Source organism: Scyliorhinus canicula, chromosome 20 (genome assembly GCF_902713615.1).
Source record: "Scyliorhinus canicula chromosome 20, sScyCan1.1, whole genome shotgun sequence".
Classification (NCBI taxonomy): domain Eukaryota; kingdom Metazoa; phylum Chordata; class Chondrichthyes; order Carcharhiniformes; family Scyliorhinidae; genus Scyliorhinus; species Scyliorhinus canicula.
The window spans coordinates 32,776,990-32,801,347 of NC_052165.1; the positions used below are offsets into that span (position 1 = coordinate 32,776,990).

At 41.3% G+C, this 24,358-nt stretch overlaps 1 protein-coding gene across 1 annotated transcript in view; it reads left to right on the forward strand.

Moving 5' to 3' along the window:
- mon2 (MON2 homolog, regulator of endosome-to-Golgi trafficking) overlaps positions 1 to 24,358 on the forward strand; it is a 163,345-nt gene that overhangs the window by 120,768 nt on the left and 18,219 nt on the right. Inside the window, 8 exon segments of the mRNA XM_038780176.1 lie at positions 1,069 to 1,179; positions 3,155 to 3,330; positions 5,019 to 5,181; positions 6,934 to 7,227; positions 11,145 to 11,343; positions 11,456 to 12,078; positions 15,830 to 15,973; positions 23,480 to 23,497. Coding sequence (XP_038636104.1) covers positions 1,069 to 1,179; positions 3,155 to 3,330; positions 5,019 to 5,181; positions 6,934 to 7,227; positions 11,145 to 11,343; positions 11,456 to 12,078; positions 15,830 to 15,973; positions 23,480 to 23,497 — 1,728 coding nt within the window.

Here is a 24,358-nt window from a genome sequence, read left to right on the forward strand (position 1 = left end):
TGGGAACCAATTTGAAATTTTCAGTAAAATCTGATTTGTGGAACATTGTTCCATCAGGTCATAGTTTGTAGTAGGTATTTTCATGTTCCTGAGACATTGTGTGGAGAGATACTTGGCTGTTTGAGATATGTGAGCTGCAAGTGTCATCTGTAAAGGAACAGCAAAGGAGCTAATCTATCCTGATGCTAATACTTGTTTATTTTGAGCGTTAATTTACCTTCTACGATTAGTGTTGGTGTAAAAGGGTTTTCACTTAGACCATCGTTAATCTTTGCTTGGAGTTCAGACGCAATTCATCTCTAGTTGAGCAGAATTCACTCCCTCCTTGGAGTTTCTTTCTCTACTTTGCTCTGATGGTAGGTTTAGATGTGACTCCATATTTAGAGTGCATTTGCGTTGTTGCTACAGCATCAGTGAAGGGGACACTGCTTTGCCCTGCCACCACAGTTGTGATGTGAGTATACCCTGATTGTTCCTAAGTTTAAGAAGTTAACCAGGTTCTTTAAATTCACTAAATATTTTAACATGTCCTTCCGGGAATGTTCTTGCTGAAGTCAACTTACTACGGTGGTTATCCAAGGCAGTGAGTATCAGTTGCAGTATGGTATTTTCACAGACATAAAATATTACTTGAGACTGAAAGTTGCAAGGGAGTTCTTTGCAATGTATTCTTGCTAGCATGTTGTTGATAATCCATTTTTTAATGAAAAGTTGCTTACACCATTAATTGCAATTGAGAATCCTCATAGCACATAACAATTAAAGAAAGTAGATTCCCTGATAGTAATACTCTAATTGTAGAAATGTGAAAATCTGGAGTTTGTGATGCAAAGTCTTGAACCTTAAAGTAATTCTATAAATTTGATCTCTCACTTGTGATGTGAATTCAACTTTTCAAATTTGGAAACTGGATTTTACTTGAGGATCTGTTTGATATTTTTGTTTTTTTAAATTACACTAATTTATCAATGAGATAGTAGTGTATTCAGGGTTCTGCATGTTCAGTTTCTTAAAGCATCTGGCCCCTGCTTAATACCGAAATGTTTTCTTTTTATATTTGGTTCTCAGGTGTGCCAGCACCCAAATGCCAGGATGCGGGAGATGGGAGCAGAAGCTGTGACCGCTCTGATGAAAGCTGGATTGTCTTTCAAACATGATCCACCGCTATCTCAAAATCAGGTTAGGTAATCAAGGGGAAGAATGAGCTGGAATAGATTTTACAGCCCATTCACTCGGGTACTGCCATTGACCAGAGGATAGATTAAATGCATTCTGCTCGAGGCCTAATGGCAACCGAGAGTGTGCTCGCGGTGCCTTTGTTACATTTCTTATTTATGTGAGAACGGGTTTTCAATCAGACCACCTCCTTAACTGATCCCGGAACAAATCCATTCCCATTGGAAATTTGTCATTTCAACCAAATGTAACAAAGTAGAACAGGTTGCAGTAGGGAAACCATCACTGACTTAAGTGGTTATGAGACCTTGGGCAGATTGCGAAGGATCCTTGCTGTGATCAGCCCTTTTACCTGCAATACATCATTAGCTTCAAAACTGCATCTCGCTAATCTTTCATGGTTTGTGATGATTTTTGAACATTCTTTGCCTTCAGGAGTAATTTCTGCACAAATGTCTGCAGCTAAAGGCCAAAGCTTACTTTCAATTTGCTGAGTAAAACCATTTAAGGTACACAAGTACAAAATTAAAGCCATTTCTGTGACCAATAAAATTAGCCTTATTTGAATTTAGTTAATTTATAATCAGCGTAAACCCGGTGAAAGGAGTACAGGAATATTTTCTACCATTAAATCAATTGTTTAAAGCACCAATTTTACTGCAAATCTGCTAACGATTTGTCGCAGATGATCAATGCACTGTAGTTTTGACTAAGTTGAGCGATGGAATTTTAACACATGAACAGTTCAGATTTATATAGGTTTTGGCATCCATTGTTTCGATCAGTTGGTTAATGCAGCATGCTACTGAACCACGCAGAACACTGGGCCCCAAGTGAAGTCAGGAACAGCCTTTTTTTTTATAAATTTAGATTACCCAATTATTTTTTCCAATTAAGGGGCAATTTAGCGTGGCCAATCCACCTACTCTGCACATTTTTGGGTTGTGGGGGTGTAACCCACACAGACACGGGGAGAATGTGCAAACTCCACACGGACAGTGACCCAGAGCCGGGATCGAACCTGGGACCTCAGCGCCGTGAGGCAGTTGTGCTAACCACTAGGCCACCGTGCTGCCGTCAGGAACAGCCTTAACTGTACTTCCTTCTGCAGTCAAATTTCCAGGCAGCAGCATTTGGACTTTTGGTTGAGAAGAAGAATACCCAACCTTCATGTGTTTGCATGGGTCCCTACCTTCAAGAGATAACCAAAGAACTAGACTGTCATTTTTTCTTTCAATTTAAAATACACTGTTCGGCCTTTTGTTTTTGATCGGGGATCTAGGTCAATTTTGTCAATCTGCCCGAGGTAGAGGGGTCAATTACTAGGGGGCATAGGTTTAAGGTGCGAGGGGCAAGGTTTAGAGGAGATGTACGAGGCAGGTTTTTTGACACAGAGTAGTGGGTGCCTGGAACTCGCTGCCGGAGGAGGTGGTGGAAGCAGGGACGATAGTGACATTTAAGGGGCATCTGGACAAATACATGAATGGGATGAGAATAGAGGGATACGAACTCAGAAAGTGTAGAAGATTTTAGTTTAGACGGGCAGCATGGTCGGCACAGGCTTGGAGGGCCGAAGGGCCAGTTCCTGTGCTGTACTTTTCTTTGTTCCTTGAAAGGTATCGAGTAAGACACTGGAATTTCTGAAGCCCTAAATTTGTGTTTGTAGATTCTGTAGTTAAGTAGCTTGGTAGTACAGAACTTTAATATTGTCCAAGTTGTTAGTCTTGCGTTCACCAAGACAAATGCAGGAACGCTAACAAATTCTACTATCATGTATCTTGCTGATTGTTTGAAATTTGGCATTCTTGCATTTGTCCTGATGAATGCATGACAACAATCTTCATCAACATGCCTCTCTTTTCAGCACTATTCAGATTCTCTTCTTCTATAATTTACATTGTGTTCCTTGACAAGGTCTTATTTCTCGATGGCCTTTTGACTTTGTTTCCTCTGAATTTTGTTTTGCATTTCTACACAGAGGCTACAGTTGCTGCTGCTAAATCCACTGAAGGAGTTGTCCAATATTGTGCACTCTGACATCCGACAGAAACAGTTAGAGTGTGTGCTTCAGATCCTGCAGAATGAAGGAGACAGCTTGGGGCCCGGCTGGCCATTGGTGCTCGGAGTCATAGAAGCAATCCGAAATGACCAAGGGTCAGTAGTGGCTGCTTATTTCTTTTTCAGTTGTCTACTTCTTTGCACATACCATTGCTGAGACCTGCATCAACATTTCCACCCATCAAAAATTTATATTTGAATTGCCCTGGCTCCTTTTCACACCATCGTGTGATTAAGGAGAGGAAATAAAGACTTAATGACACTGTTCTAAAGAATGTACAGGAACAAAGGGACATGCGAGTGCAGATCCATCAACATTTGAAGATGGTGGGACTTAATGAGAGAGTTGTTCGCAAAGAAAATGGGATCTTGAGCTTCATAGAGGCATTGAGCACGAAAGCAGGGAAGTTAGGCGAAACCTTTATAAAGTTTTGGTTAAGCCCCAAATTGAGTATTGCATCCAGTTGCACCACACTTTAGAAATAACGTAAAGGTCTTTGAGAGGGTGCAGAGGAGATTATTTAGAAGATTGGTTCCAATCGTGAGGGATTTTAGTTACAAGGTTAGGTTAGAAAAGCTGGTGTTGTCCTCCATGGAGCAAAAGCAATTAAGAGATATGGTGGAAGTGTGCAAGATTATGACGGGTTTTTTTTAAATTTAGAGTACCCAATACATTTTTTCCAATTAAGGGCAATTTAGTGTGGCCAATCCACCTACTCTGCTCTTCTTTGGGTTGTGGGAGTGAAACCCACACAAACACGTGGGGGAGAATGTACAAACTCCACATGGACAGTGACCCAGAGCCGGGATCGAACCTGGAACCTCGACGCTATGAGGCAGCAATGCTAACCGCTGCGCCATCGTGCTTACCCAAGATTATGACAGGTTTTGATAAGTCAGACAAGGAAGAATTGCTCCCATTAGCTGATTGTACAAGGACTAGAGGACCCATATGTAAAGTTTTGGGCAAGAGATGCAGAGATAATGCAAGGAAGGACTATTTTAAACAACAAGTTGTAATTACTTGGCTAATGCTGCCCACAAGAGTAGTGGAAGTGAAAACAATCAATGATTGCAAAATAAAATTGAATGTTGACTTGGGGAAGTAAATTTGCAGGGCATGGGGGATTTAGCAGAGGAGTGGGAATGACTGGATTCCACGGTGGGGGGCTGTTGGCATAGATTCTATAAGCTGTAAATGACACAATGACTTATGTATACACTTAACTTCGCAACACTAATTCACAAGTGTTAATAAAATCGGTTCACAGCTGCCTTTAAAGCAGCATAAAGAGTACATTGTTTTGTGACTTTCATAAAAATTATCAAAATATTTGTTAATCTTCTGGAAAAAAAACAATGTATGAAACTACAAAAATCTGGTCATGTTCTTTAGTGTATTTTACTGAAAAAAACTAAGATTTGAGCATTGATTTGGTCACCTGTTCTGTAATCTGATTTCACATCTGTAAAGCGCCTTCAGACATTTTGCTCCATGAAAGATGCTAGATATAAATGCAAGTTGTTTTTGGAAAAATTCCAGAAGCTGTAATTGACTCCTATTTATTTCTGATGCCAAAATATGGCACTTCCTTAACAAAGCAGGAGACTGATCTATTACTTTCTGATCCATAAGCACTGCCTCTAGAGGGTGCAGATGTAATTAAGATACAAATTTAATTAGGACAGGATTTAAATCCTTGGCTTTTGTTGTCATTAAATACTTTCCTCTAGTAACAAAATGATTTCATTGGGATAATGGATTGCTTTCTCTCTCTTCACAGAGAATCTCTAATCCGCACAGCATTCCAGTGCTTACAGTTGGTAGTGACTGATTTTCTTCCCACCATGCCCAGCACCTGCCTTCAGATTGTTGTGGATGTAGCTGGCAGCTTTGGGCTTCAGAATCAAGAGCTGAACATCAGTTTGACGTCAATAGGGCTTTTGGTAAATTGTTGTCATAGATTAAAACTTCATCCTTCACTGTGACTGCAAATTGCACCTTATAGAACACTGTCAAAGTTTCTGTAATTTTAAAGGCAGAGCGAGGTGAAGAGTTAGACGGGTCTGTTCATGGGGGGGGCTCAGATTGGGGAGAGTGTGAGAGGATGCTCATGTCTGGCATAAACGCGAAGCCAATTGGGAAGAATAGCCTGTTTCTTGCTGTACATACTTTCTAATACTTTTCTGGTATTCCAACCTTTGTATCCTGAGCTCCAGTGCAGCTAAAACAGGGTCAAAATCGATGCTAACTCAGTGAAATTGGGTTTGGTTCCACAGCGTAAGATTGTCTATAATCAAAAATCCATTCATTTCATGCAACGGGTGGTTGGGAAACGGAAAGTCCAGCTCTTGTGCAATGAGAGAGTTGCTATTTTGAGATTGTTAACTATGCTTCACAATATATCTAAAATCCAAATAAAAGCACAATCATGCAGATGCTGGAGGTCTGAAATAAAAGCAGAAAGTTCTGGAAAAACCGAGTCAATGTGGCAGCATATATGGGAAGAGAACCAGAGTTAACGTATCGAGTCCAATATGACAGAAACATTATACCTTAAATCCAGTTAGAATTGCCCTGTATCTGACTTTGGTTGAATGTGCCAAAAGTGGAATTAGCTTCCAATCCCCAGCACTGAGATTCATTTTTCATTAAGTATTAAACTATTTGTTTTTAAAACAATAATCGCGGAGGTGATAACTTGCTGCTCGTGAAGCTGAGCCATTTCTTTTAAGCAGGGGTGATTGTTTTGCTCTTCATAACATTGGAATCAAGCAAATGTCTGATTACAATTTAGTTTTTAATCACTTGGTTGATGTCTTAAGAATTTGGGTGTTCTTGTTCTTTAGTAGACAGGAGCTGTTAATCTGATCACGTTTCATGTTTGCCACTTTAGATACAGCTGAAAATCACCTACACTGGATATCTTGCAGTTTTGTTGGTGCCCATCCCTATATATTGGTCACATGACTGTTCCAGCTCAAAAAAATCAATTTAAGATAAAGATTTGATTTCAGCTGGGTTTTTTTTTGAAAGAATGTTGCTTATTTAATGCCTACCTTATGTTAACCACTTGGAGCATTGTTCTATTGCAAGATGAACTGTAAATGAACCAGACATTTATATATTTGAAATTATTTATATTTCATTTTTAAAGCTGATTTACGGGATGTGGGCATCGCTGGCTGGGCCAGATTTATTGTCCATCTCTCACTGTCCTCCACTTTAGAGGGCATTTAAAAGTCAACCACATTGCCATGGATCTGGAGTCACATGTAGGCCAGGCTGCCATACCAGTTAAGGATGATGACTATTCCTCCCTAAAGGGCATTAGTGAACCAGATGGGATTTTACAGCAATCGGCAATGGTTTCATGGTCATCATTTAATTCCAGATTTTTCTTGAAATCAAATTCCACCCTCTGCCAAGGCAGAATTTGAGCCCAGATCTTGATCTAATAACAATATCCTCTCCATCAATAAAATTTCATATATCCTTAAAAAAGAAACATTATTGAACAAAAATCAGTGTTTTTACAATGTATTTTAACTTTCAATGCCGCTGGAGTTTTCCTTTACAGTTTTAGAATGTAGAATTTCAGAAGGTCTCTGATGACCTCTATAAGCTAAGTGTATACTAAGTTACTGTGTCAACCTTTCTCTATCTTTGTAACATCCTTTCGTGTATTTTCCCTTCAGTGGAACATTTCAGACTATTTTTATCAACGCGGAGAGATCATTGAAAAAGAATTAGACAAGGAAGAAGCTTTGCTGCAAAAACATGCGGAGGAAAAGGGAGTCGCTCTAAACCGGCCGTTTCACCCTGCTCCACCATTTGACTGTCTCTGGCTGTGCCTTTACTCAAAGCTCGGAGAACTGTGCGTAGATCCGAGGCCGGCTGTCCGAAAGAGTGGAGGACAGACCTTGTTCTCTACAGTTGGTGCACATGGAACTTTATTGCAGCACGCGACCTGGCATACAGTGTTGTGGAAGGTACTGAAAAAAGCCAGAAAATAACACAGACTGGGTGAACCAGATGACCCCACCACCTCAAGGGCTCTAGCTGAGCAACAATTTCACATCTGAGCTTCATACTTTCCCTTCCCTCAGTTTCATATTTTCCCTCCCCTTTCTTCCTTGCCATGCTACTTCATGACCATGGTGATGAACATTTCCTACTCTGCCATATGAATTTGGCCCTCTGTTTCTCTCCCTGTCTTTGCTCTCTCGTACCTGGCCACGAGTACAGGGCCTTGGAGCTGGTTCCTGCTGAGACATTGCTACCCCCAGCTCAGACCCACCGTGAATCCTGTTGCATGCTCCCTGCCTCTCACTCTGGCCCTGCTGTCTCCCTGCTCAATGTGCCCACTGCTTATAAAAATTCAGGCCAGTGGCACTCCTTTGGGGTTAATCTATTAGTTAGATCAGATTTTATTAGATTTTAAATGTTAAACACTGTGTTGTCACATGAACTTCCTGTAAAGATTAAATTAAAATGCCGAGTGAATGTTCTAAACCGAGTTTTGGACTGATTTCTAATAGTTAGTGTTAATTTGTGGTCTATCATATGTTAGACTGAAAGCATGAAATTCAAAGTGCAGAGAATGGAACTTCCAAATCTTGGTTTTATGCATGAAGATCTGAAGCAAAACATTTCAACTTCTAATTATATTGCATTCTCCTGCATTCCAAGTTTCCTTGACGTTTTTTCTTCAATGCAATGCCCTCCAACCGGCACTCAGTCCCAGACCCTAATACCTCAGTTGAAGGCTCCAGACTCCTGAGTTGTTTCCCTAAATGAGGTTCTGCTCTCTTTTTCTATATCTTGCTGCCTCAGACTCAAATTCCAGCCTCTGTTTCTATCTCATCCACATGTGCAGAAGCACGTGGTCTATCTTCCTTTAACTCCTCATCAGCCCTCCCCTTCCCCCACAGACACCTCTGGTGTGTAAACTCCCATTTTGCTGTGCACTTCAAGTTGCAAATTGGGAAAGGGACATGGGAGAGGAATGCGGTTGGTGGAGAGTGTTGGAGAAAGGAGATTATTAAAGGATTTTAGGATTAAAACAGGACCTAAAATGGATTTTTTTTTTTAAACTCCGAAGTGAATGGAGGTAAAGTCAAGATTATAAGTGTGTGTGATTTCAAGCAAAAATAGTTAATAAAACACAAAAGACAAATCATAGAATGATTACAGGACAGAGGGAGGCCATTTTCACATCGTCCTTGCCAGCTTCCCACAAGGGGAACTTATCAATCCCACTCCATCTTTTCTTCGTGGCTCTGTGAACTGTTTTCTCTTAAAATAATTATCCCGTTCTCTTTTGGAGGCCTTGATCAAATCTGCCTCCAGCACCCTCTCAGGTAGTGTATTCCAGATCATAACCACTCGTTTGTTAAAAAAAGTTGTTTCTAATGTCTACTCACTCTTCCATTTGCAAGAGATGATGGGAATGCAGCCCCAGAATTCTGATAAATATGCTGAGATCATCTGCACTTTTGATGGCTGAACAATTCTGGAAAGTTGAAGTTTGCCACAAGTGCTCCCTTGCTGGTGGTGTGCGATAATATCTGTGACACCTTGTTTGCAGGGCTGGTCTCTGCTTGGGAGTTTCTGAAACCACATCTTGTGATGGCGATTCCTGCTCGCAGCTAATGTTTCCACTTGCATCGATTGTCAACTCTGGTTTTGTACTTATGATTAATGTTGAAGGCTTTTTGACAGCATCCTTGAATCAAAGCTTTGGATGCCCTGCTGGTCTCTTGGCACTTAATCCCTTCCCATATGGTATATCCTTGGGCCTGCAAATATCTTCCATCCTAAGTAGGTGCCCAAGCCAGTAAACCTTCTTAGTTTGATTAGCGCGAGCATGCTCAGCATGTTGCCTTAGAAAGGACAGCTTCATTGGTGACTTTGATTCCATGTGAAGCCTTGGATGCATCATCGACGCTAGAGGTGGAATTTATTAAGCTGTTTTGTTGTATTACAGTCCTGGACCAGACCCCAACAGTTGCTAGGATACTGGACAGAAACCCCAATATTATATTTAATTTGTAAGATTAAGGAAAGGATACTTGCTCCAGGAGTGACTTCATGCACAAGTATGGAAAAGATATATTAAAACAAATTTATTACTAACTTTAACGTCATAAAGAAAATAACTTACAATTATCAGTAAAACAATGATTAACAATGCCAATGAAACACAAAATCTGAACTGTTATCTTTTATCTCCACTCAAGCAAAACCATCTTAGGTCAAAATTCACTTTTAAATATAATTAACCAAACAAGAATACTGGTTTGGATAAACCGCTTTGAGAGAGAAAGATCCTTCAGGGAACTAGCTTGCAGATTCTTGGCTGTGTTAATTACTGTTTAACCGGTCAGCCTTTTCATAAACTGCTACTCTGTTCACATGCAAAATCTTTTTAACTAAACTGTATTGAGAGAAACTACTAGTCTGGCCACATCCCAATCTTTAACTTAATCTCAAACTGAAACACAAAACCTGACTGCTTCAATCCCTGGCTCCCCCATTAACTACACCACCTTACTAAATCTAAAAAAAATGTCTTTAATTATCTACACCCCAGAGAACCTTCTTCATATAAACAAAACCCCATTAGCCCAACTTGTGTGCTGCTTTAATTATTTCTTGAAGCCAAAAGTGTCTACTGGTCTTGTAAACCGGGATTTTAAAACTACTACAGTCATACACCCGCAAACCCAGTTTTTAAAAAAAATCTAGAGTGCCCAATTCATTTTTTCCAATAAAGGGCCAATTTTGCGTGGCCAATCCACCTAGCCTGCACATCTTTGGGTTGTGGAGACGAAACCCACCCAAACATGGGGAGAATGTGCAAACTCCACACAGACAGTGACCCAGAGCCATGATCGAACCTGGGACCTTGGTGCCTTGAGGCAGCAGGGCTAACCCACTGTGCCACCATGGTGCTCTCCAAACCCAGGTTTTTAACCCTTACTGCACTAAATACATATTAAAAATTGTTTTGTGAAATTCCTACATTCATCACACTTGGTAGGTGTAAGTTGTCTAGGTTTTGTCACCTGACAGCTGAGGATACAGGTTTTTTAGATCTTGGACCTGCAGGTCGATTTGTTTTTCATTGCCCCATCTGGTGTTTGCCTATGTGACCATAGAATCCCTACACTGCAGAAGGTGGCCATTTGGCCCATCGAGTCTGCACCGATCCTTGGAAATGTGTGTGGTAAGCTCCTCATCAAGAGACTGCTTATCTGTCACTGTATAGATCCAGACTGGCAGAATTTGCTGACTAATCTCTCCAGGCCCCCATGCTCTTGAACACCTCAGGCATATTTAGTAATGCTATTCTTTTGTGAATCAAATCTCTGTTAATTAACTGCTGTTCTAGCTAAAAGTGAGCTTGTGTATGTTCTCCACTAGTCCTGAGAGTTGAGCACTGACTTTGTTGGTGGCAGAACCTAGCAGGGATGTCTTAAGGATGTCTATACAGTATTACAAAGCAGCATGCATTAGAATCGTGCAAGCTCAAAACATGTCAGAGAGATATTGGGGTATTCTCAGGACATGTTGTGATATGGGGGAAAAGGGTTAATTCACAAAGTGTGGCAATCTATATTTCACCCTCGGACTATGCAATAAGAGATGCTCTAATTTAAAGAAAATACCAAGAAGTTGGAATTTGCTTTGGAAGAAAATTTGACGTCTGCTCCAGCAAAATTAGTGCCTTTGGAAAAGGAGTTGTCATGTTTAAGATCCAGTATGAGCTCACATTAAGATGAGTAATGCAGCCCATTTGTCTGTGATAATGTATAGGTATTGTTTGAACTGACATTTCTTGCATTGATTGTATTCTGATAGCAGATTTTGTACTTAAATCCTGTTTGTTTCCTGTTCACATTAGGTTTTATTTCCCCTGTTGGGTCGGGTTAGAGAATCATCCACTACGGCCGACAAAGAGAAGATTGAGTCTGGTGGTGGAAATATCCTTATTCATCATTCTAGAGACACAGCAGAGAAGCAATGGGCAGAGACGTGGGTTTTAACATTGGCTGGAGTGGCTAGAATCTTTAACACCAGAAGATACTTACTTCAGTCTTTAGGTAATATCTTTTTCCCCACTAAATACCTGTCCATGTTTTTTTTAGCATTGTGTAGATGACCGTTTAAAATTTTGGAACATCTATTACTAGCATCTATTTTAATTTCTTGCAGGGGACTTTTCGAAAGCATGGGATGTATTGTTGGATCATATCCAGTCAGCTGCACTAAGCAAGAACAGCGAAGTGTCACTGGCAGCTCTGAAGAGTTGTCAGGAAATTTTACAGATTGTGACTCCCGTAAAAGAGTGCGACAAGCCAGAAGGTCTTTCTGGGGTTAATATGCCGGTTTTTGTGGGGCCGCTGATTCCTCCGGGGCCAGCTAGAGTCCTGTCCAGGACAGATTCACTGGGTGATAGGCTAGGAAGATACAACGGAGCTGAAGTGAATGCAGCAACAGATGAGATTGAGGATTCTGCCTTGTGGTGGGCTGCGTGGAACACCTGGTACAAGATAGGTTCGGAGAGCACAAAGCCACCAACCACCTGTGATAAGCTGTTCTTCATTCCTAGTCAACCATTCCTCACAGCACTTGTGCAGATCTTCCCGGCTCTGTACCAGCACATCAAGACAGGCTTCAGCATGGAGGACCTAAAGAAGTTGGGTGTAATACTGCACGGTGCCGTTTCAGTTCCAATCAGCTCTGATGCTTCTCCATTCATTCTTCCATCATACACTGAAGCTATACTGACTAGTCTACAAGAAGCTGTGCTGATAGCGTTAGATGTCCTACAGAAGGTATTAAGACTCCATACACAATACAAGATCATTATACTATTAATGGAGAGGAGTAGGTAGCAAAATCACAAGTTTTTGATGCACAAAGATATTTCTTGTATACAAATATCCATTAACTGAATGTCAGTTAATAAGCAAGGTTATAGGGCAGCACGGTGGCCTAGTGGTTAGCACAACCGCCTCACGGCACTGAGGTCCCAGGTTCGATCCCGGCTCTGGGTCACTGTCGTGTGGAGTTTGCACATTCTCCCCGTGGTTGCGTGGGTTTCGCCCCCACAACCCAAAAACGTGCAGAGTAGGTGGATTGGCCACGCTAAATTGCCCCTTAATTGGAAAAAATAATTGGCTAATCTAAATTTATTAAAAAAAAAAAAAAAAAATAAGCAAGGTTATACAAAGGCAAAATTTATTTCACTTGTTGTTAGACAAACAAAAAAATGGCGTGATTACGACTTATCTATTAATGGTTATGCAGTTGCAAATACTTCCGTGTAAAGGTGTCGTCCGTGATTCGCTAATAGGTTGCTAACCAAGTAGCTGAACCATTTGCAATGAGTGCAGATTAGATGTTTTGAAAATCAATGTAATAAATAGAATTATTTGAATAGATTTTGCATGTTATTGCATTGTTGTTGACGTACAAAGAATCCAGCCCTAAGTAGCTTAAGGGAATGGTTACGTTCCATTCCATTATTATTATGTAATGTGGATCTTGGTGACTTTGATGGGCAACATGGTCACACAGTGATCAGCACTGCTGTCTCACAGCACCAGGGACCCGGGTTTGATTCTGACCTTGGATGACTGTGCGTGGAGTTTGCACATTCTCCCCCTGTCTGCCTGGGTTTCTTCCTGGTGTTCTGGTTTCCTCCCACAGTCCAAAGATCCTGGTGTTCTGATTTCCTCCCACAGTCCTAATCCATGTTAGGTGGATTGCTAAATTGCTCATTAGTGTCAAAAAGGTTTGTTGGGGTTATGGGGTTACAGGAATAGGGCAGGAGAGTGGGCCCAGGTCAGGTGCTCTTTTGGAGTGTTGCTGCAGATTCGATGGGCCAAATGGACTTCTTCTGCACTGTAGGGATTCAATATTACTGATATTGTGTATCATTACTGTTTTAATGATTTTTAATTAGACCATTTGGAATAAAGAAAACAATCCTCTCTCCATTGGGGTGATTCCATTTGGAGACTTCTACTGTATATGGCACAATATTAGCCATGGACCCAGAGTCAGTATATTAAAATGCAAGAGCTCTTTGCGCTCATGTGCAAATTCTCCAATTTCATTGTGAAGTCCATTCTACGAATGGGCAAAGGTGGAGAGTTAATATGAATCTTGGTCATCTTTACCTACTTCTATTGTCTTAATGTGTAAATATTTAAGTTTTCAATTTGATTCATTGCAATTTGCTGGGAATTTACAAACATAAGCAGTTTGACCATGGTCCTGCAGGGCCCGATTTTAACTACGTGAATCGGTTCCGAATTGGTTAAAATCAGGTCCCAAGTCTCCAGTTGAAAGCTCTGCTACAAAAAAGTGTACTTGCTGCTGGTGACATCAGTCAGGATGTAAAATAGATTATTAGAAATGAATATTGTATTTAAATGTTCATTTGTAAAGAACAGATACGTAACACAGCACCGAATATTTCAAGTAATTCACATTTTGGGCCTGTTAATGTGCAGTGCCCAGATTACCAGTCTGAATTATACATTGTATTCTGATGCATATTTAATCAACGGATATTACGCTGCACTCTTTAAAGAACTTTAAATTGATCTTATCCTCACTCATTATCATGTACTTCTGCCAGATTGCAGCGACCAGTTCTCTCTCCAACTATCTGTAGCTCCCAGTATGAGCAGCTAATTCAGATCTAAATCCCAATTCGATAGTGAAAGTTATACCTTATTCAGAAAATGAAATTATTTCTATGCTGAAGGTGGGCCAATAGTAAGAATGCTGCCATCAGCCCCATAGTTCCTAAAATGGAGATCAAGGGGGTTCCTGGTCACTGTTAGGATCTCTGCTGGAAGTCTATTTCTGGGCAATCAAGGGACAGGAGAGGAAACGGAAGAAGATTTTTTTTTCAATGTCCTGTATTGTACTTCGCTTTTGAGAAAGTAAAACACAGTTTATTGCTTTTAATTCATAAATATTTAAATGCTGATATAACCTAAGTAAAATACGTGCTTTTTGGTGTTGCAAATGCCAACTTCCAAACATCACTTTTTAACTACTTAATTTGTAAATCCATTACTTGAAAAGGGAAGTTTAAAATTGAAGCAAATTACTGTGGATGCTGGAAATCTGAAATAAAAATAGAAAATGCTCTTGTGTTCTCCATGTGCTAAAAGGAGAAGGTAAGTTGGGGAAGCTGGGTGCTTTTACTGTAAGTGTAATTATTGTTTCCACTGGAGTCATAGGTTAAGATTTGAAATAGTGCAAGATAGATATACAGGAGAGAAATTTTCATTTTTTTAAAGTTGAGTATTTTTGTCAGTTGTGGAAAATGAAAATCGCTTATTGTCACGAGTAGGCTTCAATGAAGTTACTGTGAAAAGCCCCTAGTCGCCACATTCCGGCACCTGTCCGGGGAGGCTGGTACGGGAATCGAACCGTGCTGCTGGCCTGCTTGGTCTGCTTTAAAAGCCAGCGATTTAGCCTGGTGAGCTAAGGGACCTTCTTGCACTTTTAACCCTTCAAATGGCATGTATTTGTTGTTAAAGTTTGCAATTAATCAGTAAAGCAGGTTTTAACAACATATTCTCATCTGGACGCTTTCACTGTTAACTGAGATCATTAAATAAGATTTTCCTGGTGTGTGTCATTTAATGGCTCCAACAAAGTTATTTGGTCCAGTTAAAACACTTCCAAGGTAGAAGTCTAACATTTTTTTATTAGTTAGGCACTGTAGGAAGCCATTTACAAAATAAACTCCAGAGAGAATACAGAGCAATAATTCATTGGAGATGAATAAAGAAGGAATATTGCTTCATTTGTGCCAGCAGTATTCATGAGGTACAAATTACTATCCATGAGAACAAGTGAATAATCCTGATAACAGAAAATGCCAGGAAAACTCATTCTGGCAGCATTTGTGGAGAGAGAGAAGCAGAGTTAATGTTTTGAGTCCATATGCCTCTTCTAAAGAATGCCAGGTTTCTAATTTAGTAAAGAGTTAATAAAGTTTAATTGTCACTGCATAAACACAGACTGATACAGAAAATATAATTTATTTTCTATCTATTTGCAAAATCTTTGTTAATTGTTGGCTTTGTTAATTCTAAATGATACTTGCCAACTATTAATTTGATGTATAATTCAGAGACCTGGATTAATAGCCCATGGACAGGAGTTCAAACTTTGCCAGTTTGAGAATTTTATTGCAATTTTGTTTTCAAAGCTAAAAATAAAAGATTGGTGAAATTGGCCACAAAGCTGTTATAAACACCCAACTAGTTCACAAACGTCCTTTAGTGAAGGAAACACGCATCAATTTATGACTCCAATCCAATCCAGCGTGGTCAACCTGTAACTTCTTTGAGATTACCTGGCAAACCACTCCGTTGTATCAAACGGTAGGATGGACTGGAGTTCCTTCCTGACAGCTAGGAATGCCAGAAATGCCCACATCCCGGGAATGAATTTTTTAAAACCAAGACAGAATTTTAAAAACACACATGAAATATGAAATAATGAACTGAGTTTCTGTTGGAATCTTCCTAACTTGTTTCTCTCCCCGTTTAGGCAATTTGCATAGGACCGGAAGACATGCAGATCATGTATCCAGCAATCTTTGACCAGTTACTCTCGTTTGTTGAATTCTCCTGCAAGGCACCAACATATGGAAAATTAGAAACTAAAAATATAGCAAATGCAAAGTTTAATCAGGTAATCAGGCAAACAATAAGCTTATTTTTTTATAATTTAAACATGATATTGTGGTAACTCAGTATGCACAGCCAGACAAATACATTACTGTGATTATAACAAAGAAATCCTCGAGAATGTATTTTTACTCTTCCTTATGAAACACTTTAGCTACATTTACTGTGTCTTGTGTATTTAGTTTTTAATCCATCATGCTTGAGTCTTTATACCATCATGAGTTTTCAGACTGGAAGGGGCGGGAGCTTAGAACAGTTCTTTTTTTAACCTACAATGAGCTACATGCAGAATGTCGTTCAGTACTAAATTGTGCAGGCCAGGAATTTCCCAGTTGTGATCACTAGGCTTTGTTGAGTTGGCTGGTCTCAGCTGAGGCGATTGGAGAGCATAATTAATTTTAGGTAGGCGGGGGAAAATTGGCCAAATGTGACACTTGAGGCAGTAGGTGGGATATAGATTACACATAAAGAATGTTCACCTGGTTGAGTTACTTGGGAACCTTTGAAATGGTGCTCCAGCAAAAATCATAATGTCAAGTGAAATTAAATAGTATTCACAGTGAAGGTGTATTCAATGCAATTGCAGATATATATCCAGTGCACTCAGACATCCAATGAAACTTTAATAGCTACGAGGCAGCAACTAAGGGGAAGGCTTTTACCTAGCTGGGCGAGGGAATGTTACGATCCCAATTAATGTTATAACTGGATGGGAAGAATGGAAAGCTGGCTCAGAAGACTGTAACTTTTAATTTTTGTTTTAGAAACCGTGAAGGAAAAGTCACAAAACTACCAATTAGTTTTAACAACAGGAGGGGCAGCGCGGTGGCACAGTGGTTAGCACTGCTGCCTACGCACTGCGGATGCAGGTTCAATCCTGGCCCCAGGTCACTGTCTGTGTGGAGTTTGCACATTCTTCTGTGTCTGCTTGGGTTTCAAACAACACCCCAAAGATGTGCAGGGTAGGTGGATTGGCCATGATAAATTGCCCCTTAATTGGAAAAAATTAAAAAGAAAATTTTAAACAAAGAAAAACAGAGCCAACTATATATACCCACCCAAAAAAGAACCCCCCCCCCCCCCCCCCCCACAAACAGCTGACGGTGATTAATTCCTTGAAATAGGAAATTAATGTCTGCCACCTCTAATAGATCCCTCGACCGACCCCCTGACTGTGTACTTCTGATGTAAAAATTCCATGAGCTTAGTCAGCCAGACTGAGGCGCTGGACAGAGCAGAAGACTTCCATCCCAGCAGAACACACCTCCAGGCTATTAGCATTGCAAAGACAAGTACATCTGCCTTTATCCCTGTCTGAAACCACGGTGAGTCCGATACCCCGACAATGCTCACCAAAGGACAAGGCTCCAGATCTGAATCACTGACTTGGTGCTGAAGGAGACCCAAAAGCTTGCCATCTTGGGACACGACCAAAACATTTGGTATGATTAGCTGGTCCCAAAGAACACCACCTATGCCTGTACTCCACTCCCGAAAAGTAAGCACTTATCCTAGCTTTAGTTAGGTGATCACAATGTACTACCTTGAGCTGAAATAGACTGAGTCGTGTGCAGTGGGATATGGAGTTCATTCTGTGAAGGACTCACACCACACATCCCCATCAAAATAGGCCCCAGTTTTCCATCCCATTTGCTCACACCTCATCCAGCAGGCTACTTCCGTTGACAAGCTTTGCCTATTGATGGTGCAAGTGATAGGCTCCTCTTGAACAAGGAGGTTTGCGGAGTCATAGGGAATGTAGGAAAAGTCTTCTGAAAAAAATTACATACTTCTAGGTCACGGAACAAGTTCGTCCTTGAAAGTTAGAAAATTTGGCAAAGCTCCTCCAAACTAACAAACCGCCGCTCCACAAACAAATACCTGAAACTCGCAAGGCCCCTCCCCTCCCATGACCTGAACATCACATCCAAACTCAACAGAACAAATAGGTGTTTGCCACAGATAGGGGCCAGCAATGACATGGAACTCAATTTATAATGCTGCCTAAATTGGTTCCATAATCCCAAGAGTGGACACCACCAGGTTCGAAGAGTACCTCACCGAAGAGAAGCAGAGCGAGTCTGTTGCTCTTAGACTAGGGTCCCTACAAGAGCTTGCCTCCATCTGTTCCCATGTGAGGCATGGCTCCTCAAAGCACTTTCTTTCTCACTCTTTCTTTCTCACTCTTTCTCTCATTCTCTCATGGTAGCAGCATAGTAGTTAGCACTGTTGCTTCACAACACCAGGGACCCCGGTTCGATTCCCGGCTTGGGTCACTGTCCGTGCGGCGTCTGCACGTTCTCCCCGTGTCTGTGTGGATTTCCTCTGGGTGCTCCAGTTTCCTCCCACAAGTTCCGAAAGACGTGCTTGTCAGGTGAATTCGACATTCTGAGTTCTCCCTCTGTGCACCCGAACTGGTGCCGGAGTGTGGCGACTAAGGTGTTTTTCACAGTAATTTTCATTGCAAGGTTAATGTAAGCCTACTTGTGACACTGTTAAAGATTATTATTATTGTTATTCCTCCCTCCCCCAACTAACACTCCCTCACCCCACCCACACACATGCAAAGCTCATCAAACCACATGGAACTGGTTCAACCACAACAGTTCCTCCCCCAATCCCACTTTTATAAGTAAAAGGGGCAGCACGGTAGCATGGTGGTTAGCATCAATGCTTCACAGCTCCAGGGTCCCAGGTTTGATTCCCGGCTGGGTCACTGTCTGTGCGGAGTCTGCACGTCCTCCCCGTGTGTGCGTGGGTTTCCTCCGGGTGCTCCGGCTTCCTCCCACAGTCCAAAGATGTGCGGGTTAGGTGGATTGGCCAGGCTAAATTGCCCTTAGTGTCCTAAAAAATAAGGTTAATGGGGGTTGTTGGGTTACTGGTATAGGGTGGATACGTGGGCTTGAGTAGGGTGATCATTGCTCCCATTAACTAGCTGAATGTATTGCTATTGGGGCAGTCCCCCCAGGATAGAGAAGAAAAACAACATTATCGCCCTCCCTGAGGATAAAACAGACCTTATAAAACTAGATTCCCAACAGGGACAATATAATTGCAGCTATGATACAAGGAACAACATTCCTCATAATAGTGAGCAGTAGACAAGCCGCAAGTGTAAGGTAAAATCCCCACCCCGCCAAACAAGAAAAAACTTTGCCCTCAGACAACAACTACTGCATACAGGATACCCCAATATTCCTCCCAACCCACAGCAATCAAAGACCTTACAAAGCATTGTTAATTTGGACCGAGTCAGTGCTTCTTAACAAAGGTGTTCGTCTCCTCCGGTGCATCAAAGTAAAAGTCCTTTGAATCATAAATGTGATGTTGTCTCGCTGGATACAGTATCCTGAACCAAACTCGCTTCTTGTACAAGACGGCATTAACCTCATTAAAAACTGCCCACTTCCTCACCAGCTCAGCTCCCATGTCTTGGTAGACCCAAAAGAGATTGCCCTCCCACTTCCAATCCCAATGTCCCTTGGCTCATTTCAGGACCCATTCCTTTTCTTGGAAACTATGGAAGTGCACTATGACTGCACGTGACAGTTCGGTCGGCCGAGGTTTTTAGCAAAGTGTCCGCTGTCTAACTCTGAGTCCACACTCCCCATCATTTTCCCAAACATTTGCCAAGATATCTAGTAGGATTCGGCACCTCTATGTTCTTCGGCAACCCCATGACTCTGAGGTTCTAGCTCCTAGGTTGGTTCTCAGCGTTGGCCTTCACCCTCCTGTTTTCGTCAGCCATCACCGCTATTTCGGCCTCCAGCAAAGCGAACTGCTCACTGTGCTTTTTCCACACCCTCCAGTACCTCACCACGCTTCTTCACCGATGCAGCAGTTTCTTCCAGCTTCACCGGACAGGACCCAGGGCTTCCTCGAACAACTTTTTTAAGTTCTCTGCCATCAGTTTCCACTACTTATAAAAGTGGGTGTCAAATTCCTTGGCCAGCACACTAATAAGAATGTCCGTTGTTAGTGGGGAGGTCGCTGACGCAGCCTCCTCCATTTTTTCCACAGAGGAGCTGTGCAATGCCTCCAAATCGGTCTACGAGTTGCTTTCTGTGGGTTGATTATCCCCTTTTTTGGCATTGGAACGGCTCAGGGATCTTTTATTCTTCCGAGAAAACGTTTTTATGTGAAAATGTTCCTGAAAAAATCAGGCAAAAAGGGCTGTAGAACTCGGATCCTGGTTGGAGCTGCCTGATGAATGTCCTAACCCCACAAGACATCACTAGAAGTCCACACAGGTTTCAAGATTAATACAGATTACAAAGTACATCTTAATCTACAATGCTCTCATTAACACAAAGTCCCTTTTACAGACAAGAAGACTATGGGAAAATACACTCTCCAGAAACAGAATGTTTGTGCATGATCCCACAGGTGATTGCCACGTGAGGGTTTCCAAACTTTACTCCTGAAAGCACACTTTAAAATCTTCTCTCAGAATTAGGCTTCCCCTTAGCGGTTTGCATTCTGAAATCCAGACCAGGTTTTTCAAATGGCAGCATTCCAGACTAGGATTTTACACCAACTCCTTTTTAGCATTTCCTTGTCCTGACGACTGTACAAGCTGTTCACAACTACTAAACTCTCAATTCCCAGATTGAATTAAAATGACATCAAATGTTTCATCTAATTCTGAAGGCTGCTATTCCACTTTAATCTAGTTACTGCAATTGTTTCTCGACTTTGTTTACTCTTCCTTGAATACTTCTGAACAATACATTGGTCTCTGTTCACTTAACTCCAGACTTGTTGGACATTTTTCTTAATTTTCCTGGTTTCCTTAACTGGCTGTTGTTCAGATCTTTACACTTGATCTCTTGACCATTACTCCATGGTATAGCTTTTCTTAGCAAAGCTGAGAGATGGTCCCTTTCCAGCCTTCTAAAACCAACTGCAACTAGCAGAGCTGTGAGAGCAGTTGGAACACAGTTGGAACCTAACCAAACCCAATTCGTATCAATACCTTTGTCCCGATTTTATCCTTCCAGCAAAGAAACATTAATTTAAAAAATAAAAACGACCACAGATGGTGTAGGGGTAGGGGGGTAGTTGCCCCATTACAAACTTATTGCCCCTGAGCAAACAACAAAATCACCCCATCCAAGAAGAAAATAAACCCCACCCTCCAGGCCCCACACTGCATCTTTCGAACTCCATTGTTCCAACTCCTCCGTCTCCCATCAACGTTTGGTTCTCCCCCAGTTTATAGTCTCTAATAAAGTTATTGGCCTCCTCTGGGGTTTTGAAATTGTAATCCCGACCTTTAGAAGTCACCCACGGTTTTGTCAGGTACAGCACCCTAAACTTGATCTGCTTTTGGTAAAGAGGCACTTTGGCCCTCTTGAACCCGGCATGCCTTTTTTGCCAGCTCCGCTCCAATGTCCTGATAGATTTGCCCTGTTCCCCTCCCGTTCACAGTTCTGCTTCTCCCTGGCCCACTGCAGGATCTTTTCCTTCTTAACAAACCTGTGGAGCCTCACAATCACTGCCCGTGGCAGCTCCCCCGCTCTTGGCTTATGCCTTATGGACCTGCATGCTCTATGCACCTCTGGGGCTTTGTCCAGCTCCCCCTCCGCCACCAACCCCACCAGCATTCTTGAGACATATCTCTGAGCACTCGTGCCTTCCACACATTCAGGCAAGCCAACGATATGCAGGTTCTGTCTTCTAGATCTATTCTCCTGTTCCTCTAACTTTGCCCTTAATTACTTGCAAAGGTCCCCCAGGAGCTCTGCTGCCAATGCCACCACCTGTGGTCGGGCATCACCCTCTCCATCCCCCGGATCTGCGACCCCTGTGCCGCCAAACACTCGCGGCTCTCTCCATTGAGACTTTCAAGGGTGCTACCGCTCTTTCGATGACCTTCAATCAATCTTCCTGCATCTCCTTTCATTGCTGGTGGAACTCCTCTCTGATGAATGCCATCAACTGCTCCAACATACGACAGCCCTTTCCCCTTTGCCATCTTTCCAATTGTTGCTGCACCACGTATCTCTTCCAGTTCCTTGGCCAGATCTTTAACCTCCTGCCGGGTCTGATAACCAGCAGACATGCCATTCCCGGGGGCCTTCTCTTCCACACCTTCAGCTACACTTTCCTGTCAAAGCTCCCCCGTTTTCGGGTAAAAAGAGCTTAAATCAGCACCTTCACCTTTGTGTGTGACCACACTCCATTGCCGCAACCGAACATCAGCCCAGATTTTCTTTTGCCTGGAATGGTACTTCTACCCACAACTTTCTGACTTGACGAGAGTGTTACCAACTGACCACAACCAACACAACAAATGTACTTGGAATCTATAGACATCTTTAATCCTAATATCTTCAATCAAACCAAAGTGTGTTTAACTTTTGGTTATTTGTTTAAGATATAGATGAATGATCCTCCTTTCTTATCACTTTTGTGATGATCAATATGATACTGTCTTTGTGAGTTGAGAGTTAAACAATGCAAAACTGTTAATTCTCCTGAATCTAACACTACAAGATTATAGCTCTAGATCAAGACAAATCATTTCTGTTCAGATGTCTTTAGGTTCTTTGAACTATTTCCACTTAAACAAGCTTTATTTTCATTGCTGCACATTTTTATTCAGATACCATATTTATTGGTTGCAATGCATTACTTATTCAAAATAAGCTCTGTATTTGAGATTCTGTTCACTGTCCATACCCTTTTAAAGGATGGAACACTCTCAAAAGATAAATTGACAGCTCTGACCAGAATATTTTTGTTGAAGTTGCTTAATGCAGCGTTATAGGGGCAGCACGGTGGCCTAGTGGTTAGCACAACCGCCTCACGGCGCTGAGGTCCCAGGTTTGATCCCGGCTCTGGGTCACTGTCCGTGTGGAGTTTGTACATTCTCCCCGTGTCTGCGTGGGTTTCGTCCCCACATCCCAAAAATGTGCAGAGTAGGTGGATTGGTCACGCTAAATTGCCCCTTAATAGAAAAAATAATTGGGTAATCTAAATTTAAAAAAAAAAATGCAGCGTTATAGGATGTTTATTTATAACCAAAATCCCCTCTTTTCGCCAATCTACAAACCCATCAAGTTTCCTTCATGATAAAATCCTCAGAGGGGAGCTTAACAGTTGTGATAAAACCAACACCATCCTCTCATGACCATACATTGGGATTTCAGTTTGACGTAGCAGTGACTTCATGAAAAATTCCTTTTTTCCACCTTTATTCCAAGTCACAATTATTTATTCGGGTCATTGACATAAAAGGTCATGTCACAGCTTGGAAGCTGAATGAGCCAAAAAGGTTAAATGGTCAACTACTCTATGGAAAATGTTTTAAACGGAATTTGTACCCATTCATTTCATTTGAATTAAACTACCAAAATCTTTATTAAAATACAATTGCATTGCATAAATTTTTCAACAAATATACAACAAAATGACAACTTGCTTACATTTCTAGGTAGTTTGATAATGATTATTATCTTCTTTTGTTCCGTTTATGCTGCTTCTGTACGTGACGGACATATAATAGATTCAACTATTTGCTCCGGTAAGTTTTAAGCCTCCAGAGGTTATTTTTGACTTGAGCTACTCAGACTTGCATTAGACTACACTAAATCGCATGGCAAAGTACACTTCGGTATACCATTAACACAAATCATTTGCTTCCTAGTTCTTCTGACTTTTAAAGCTGCAGTGTCCTTTTTTTGATCCACTTTGATCTGATTTCATGAATTTGAAATCAAATCATCCAGTCAATCAAAAATTGATTTTTGGTTGATCTGAATTCAAAACTTATCAGAAAAAACAAATTTGTAATGAAAAAAATGCATCTAAGTTGAGATAAATAGTTTTAAAAGGCATTAATCGACGAGAGCGGTTAGCATGGAGCTGCAGACATTTCATGTAAGAGACAAAAGAGGGAGGATTAGCAGTCAAACTTGTCCTGTGGTGACTAGACTTGAGTTGGGAATCATTTGGGGTCACCTTTTAAATGTTTTTTCAAAATTTATTCTTGAGATGTGGGTGTTGTTGGCATTTATTGCCTATCTGTGATTGCCCTTGAGAAGGTGGTGGTGAGTCAGCTTCTTGAACTGCTGCAGTCTTGTAACTTAATCAAGGATCATATGGCAGTATGAAAGTGCACTTCTGATTCTGCTTACACTTCTGCATCTGTTTGTGTTTAGAATTTACAAACAAATCAATGATCTTTATTATTATCCTTCAATTCTGCCTTTTAAATTGATTTTCAAATTTGAAAGCATTTGCACCATTATGTTCTTCCTCAGCCACCCATCCCTTTTTATGTTTTGATGTTTTATATTTTGGTGTTGTCCTCGGGGAAATTCTTTTTACAAACTTGAACCAAGGTTGAATCGTGGGTATGTAATGCAGGATACTGCTTCAATTG